The sequence below is a fragment of the Arachis ipaensis genome, chromosome B05, assembly GCF_000816755.2.
Source record: "Arachis ipaensis cultivar K30076 chromosome B05, Araip1.1, whole genome shotgun sequence".
In the NCBI taxonomy this organism is placed as follows: Eukaryota; Viridiplantae; Streptophyta; class Magnoliopsida; order Fabales; family Fabaceae; genus Arachis; species Arachis ipaensis.
This window is the reverse complement of record NC_029789.2, coordinates 47662558-47666726: the sequence shown is the minus strand read 5'-3', so window position 1 is coordinate 47666726 and position 4169 is coordinate 47662558. Positions and strand designations below refer to the sequence as shown.

Here is a 4169-nt window from a genome sequence, read left to right as displayed (position 1 = left end):
AAATTCTGAAAGCAATTTTTGTACCGGTTTGGAAATGTACTTGTTGGAAAGCAAGGCTGGTGCCATAGTTTGCATGCTTTTGGCCCTTTTCTTCTTGGGGACATGGCCTGCTATCTTGACTTTGTTAGAGAGGCGAGGGCGTCTTCCTCAGCATACTTATCTTGATTACTCGCTCACCAATTTCTTTGCTGCTCTTTTCATTGCATTCACAGTTGGTGAGATAGGCAAGAGCACACCAAGTGAGCCAAATTTTTTAGCTCAACTTGCTCAGGTGAGTAGTCATCGCCATTCTGCTGGTGTTACCTTAGTACATTATCATCATTGAATTTATAAGTAAATAAAAAAAATGGAGTGGCTATCATTGAGATCTTCTGTGTTTAAGTGATATTGCACATATCACTACTATTTGTAAAAAGTATGTGACACATGATACTTCATACTTTATCAAAGCATATAACGGTCATTGTAATCCTAAACAGTGATATTTGAGAAAGTATGCTTTAGGAAAGATGGAAAGACTATTAATTGTGTTCAAGAATTATATCCTATGATAATGATCTATGAGTTTTGAGCATGAGTAGCAGAAACCTAGAATTATTAGTGGATTGATATATTTGAGGATGAAATGTCATCAGCGTGCTTGTTTAGTGTGAAATGACTGTCAGGTTATGAAATGAAATTGCACGATTACACATTCGATGGTTCAATCAAGTTTAAATAGCTGAGTCTCTTAGAAAATGGCTTTGTAAAATCTGCATCCTTGAATGTTCCAGATTTTCCAAAAGCTCTATGTTTTGGATCCCTGATAGTTACACACTAACAAAGCTCATATTCTAATTCTTCATATTTTAGTAATTCATACACATTAACCACATTCTTAGGTTCATTGTGTGTTATTGCTTACAATTGGTTCAATAATTTGCTTATGTGCAGGATAATTGGCCCTCTGTTCTGTTTGCAATGGGGGGTGGTGTGGTCCTAAGCCTTGGGAATCTGGCCTCGCAATATGCTTTTGCTTTTGTTGGGTTGTCAGTTACTGAAGTCATCACTGCAAGCATAACTGTTGTTATAGGTATAAATTAACTGATCACACAAAAATTATAACATATTCAGAATAATGTAGCTGAACATATTGTGTCAGGATGAGTGTGCTTATGCTACAATCTTATCTTACTTGCAATAATTGTTACTTTGTTAGCTTGCTTTCTCACTGAATTTTTGTTGCACTATCTTGTTCCAACTCTGACAGGCACAAGCTTGAATTACTTTTTGGATGAAAAAATCAATAGAGCTGAGATTCTTTTTCCTGGAGTTGGTTGCTTTCTGATTGCAGTTTGTCTAGGTTTTGCTGTTTATTCTTCAAATACTGCTGATAATAAAGTCAAGCTCAGCAATTTATCAAGTGATTATAACGCTGGATCAGTGTATGTGTTGTTATTTACAATTAATTTGATACGTGAACGTGACTATTGATTATAGACGTTAGATAGTTGCTCCTTAATTGCATCTTGATTTTGACCTTGTACTTCATTTCACCCTTGTGCACCATTGCCTTAAGGAAATTATTATCAAAGCCTCTATTTTAGCTTCTCTTTGGAAACAAAATTACCAAATGACTATGCTTTGGGAACTTAGTAGTGATTATGTACAATAATCTAAATTTGTGAAAGTAATTGTTAGAGTGTATTAAAAACCTAGTCAACCAAATCAATTAATGTTACAAGCAGAAGCAGTAACTCCGCAAGTGAGGAGACTTTTTTTCTGCATTATTTTTCTTCTATGAATTGCATTTCTTAAAGACCATATTAAGTACAGTCTGCAGTTCACTGTTCCTAAGGATCATTTATTTCCATCTATCTTTGTTAATTTTAACATTCTACTTTTGGAAGCAGAAGCAATCCAGTTGGTTTGAATTTTAGTTTCTAAATGACTTGACTTTGACAAATTCCATGTTCATTGTTTGTACTTTTCAACATATTTTCTTTGCTAGTATTAGCATCCATTAGTTCTAGTTCTATTGTTTCAGTTCAGCCTTTCTTTTTCCATGTAATGATTAGCATAATGCGAATCTAATCAGCAAATTCTCTTCTTTTTCCAGGGACTCTTTCACAGAGGGAGGTAAGAAGCTCAGATAAGGTGTAATTTGCTATCTTCTTGGAGATTATTATATTTTTTATAAGATCCTAAACTTCTACCTATCCTACTGCTATTCTTACAGTAAAACCAATGGATCTTGAAAGCGGCGGTGACGAAAAAATTAAAGCAGGAAGTGCTGTTTTTCTTTTAGATCTTGAGAAAAGAAGAGCTATTAAGGCAGGTGACGATGACATCATTCATTAGCAGCATTTCACTAATCTACCATGTTTGACAGATTCACTTGAAAGAAATCAAACCATTAATTTGAATTCTTCTGCAGGTGTTTGGGAAGAACGCTTTCATTGGATTGGCTATAACTTTTTTTGCCGGAATATGCTTCTCTTTGTTCTCACCAGCATTCAACTTAGCAACAAATGATCAGTGGCATACACTAAAGGAAGGGGTTCCCCATTTGACTGTTTATACTGCCTTCTTCTATTTCTCAGTCTCATGTTTTGTTATTGCGATTATTCTCAATTTCATCTTCCTTTACCACCCTGTCTTAAACTTGCCCAAGTCATCATTGACGGCGTATTTGAGAGACTGGGATGGCAGAGGTTGGGCCTTGTTGGCTGGTCTCCTTTGTGGATTTGGTAATGGTCTCCAATTTATGGGAGGCCAAGCAGCAGGATATGCGGCAGCAGATGCTGTTCAGGTGAAGCATTTTTCCTTTCATAATAGCAATTAAGTCAATAACTGATCGTCTTAAGAATATGTTCTATTCACTAACAGCAAAATATAGTCTTTTTTGCTTTCAAGTTTCAACCAATAGAAACTCAAAAGTGAAGACTCATGTGCAGTTGTCTAGCTGAGAATCGTTAGTTGATTTTACATGTTTGACTATATTATCATCTAATAATTCTCAACTATTAACTTTACATGAAGACAATGCATGTGAGTTTCTACCAAATTCAAGATATTGTCAAACCATATTTACTTACATGCTAATTACCTACTTTTATGATTAAAAATGTTTTTCCAATACCAAAAGTTGGTATCCTCTTTGACACTTTCCAAATCCAAAGATGGAAAATTTTTTAAAAAAAGAATAGAGCTGATCCAATTTTTTTGGTTAGCAAATAAAATTGTTGTTACGCAAATCCCTATATTTCTATGGGTCGATAGTTTAAAGTTATTTCTCTTTGCATGTGATCATTGTAATATAAAGCATCCTTGTTAAAATATCTCAGAAAACCTTGAGATATTCAAAATGTTATAAACAACTTAGACACATTTTCCGCCTCTTTTTATCTGACTTACAGTATACAATAAATTGTTGAATCATTTTATCACTTTGATTCTTTGATCCTGTTGTTCAAACAGGCGCTTCCATTAGTAAGCACCTTTTGGGGCATTGTTCTATTCGGGGAATATCGGAAATCATCGCGGCGAACATACATGCTGCTCGGAAGCATGTTGTTCATGTTCATTGTGGCTGTTGCTGTCCTAATGGCTTCATCAGGGTGTAGGAAATACCAATGATCATTTTCTAGACAATGTATTCATATTAGTAAATAAGAGATTTAGTATTCTTATTGTTCATTGGTGTCAACTAGACAAAGCAAACTACTACAAAAAGGGGGATAGAAAAGCAGAAATTCAGTAGGTTGAAATGATTTCTTATTTCCATGTATATTTTGAACTTTCAAGCTGTATATGTTGCACATTATTTATCCAATGTTTCTGTATACCTCTGTTTTCTTCATTGTTATTTTATATATCAAGAAAAAAGAAAATGAAAAAATGCTTTCAAAACAATGAGACTTAGTCGCTTATGTTGGGCAAAAATATAGATCAACGGGGTTAGTATAGATGGCGTCTGGTGATAGTTGATAGATTTTTCATTTTTAGTTTTTTTTTACAAAATATTTAGAGAACTTTGATACAAGTCATATGCTTGGAATAATGACTCACCTCTATACTTTTTGAGCATTTCTTAACAAAACTTTGTCCCCTCAATATGTGATCCTTTCCTTTAACCCAAATTGTTTCATCGTTAGGCAATACACAGTTAAAATACAAAGTGTTTAGGC

The 4169-nt window shown here is 34.3% G+C and overlaps 1 protein-coding gene across 1 annotated transcript; it reads left to right on the top strand.

Annotated features, from left to right (window-relative positions):
• On the top strand, nt 1-3841 carry LOC107643576 (ureide permease 1-like). The gene is made up of 7 exons (XM_021123786.1): nt 1-271; nt 934-1072; nt 1250-1424; nt 2099-2118; nt 2219-2313; nt 2417-2791; nt 3460-3841. The coding sequence occupies exons 1-7, from the start codon at nt 35-37 to the stop codon at nt 3616-3618; spliced, it is 1200 nt and encodes a 399-aa protein (XP_020979445.1). The 5' UTR covers nt 1-34; the 3' UTR covers nt 3619-3841.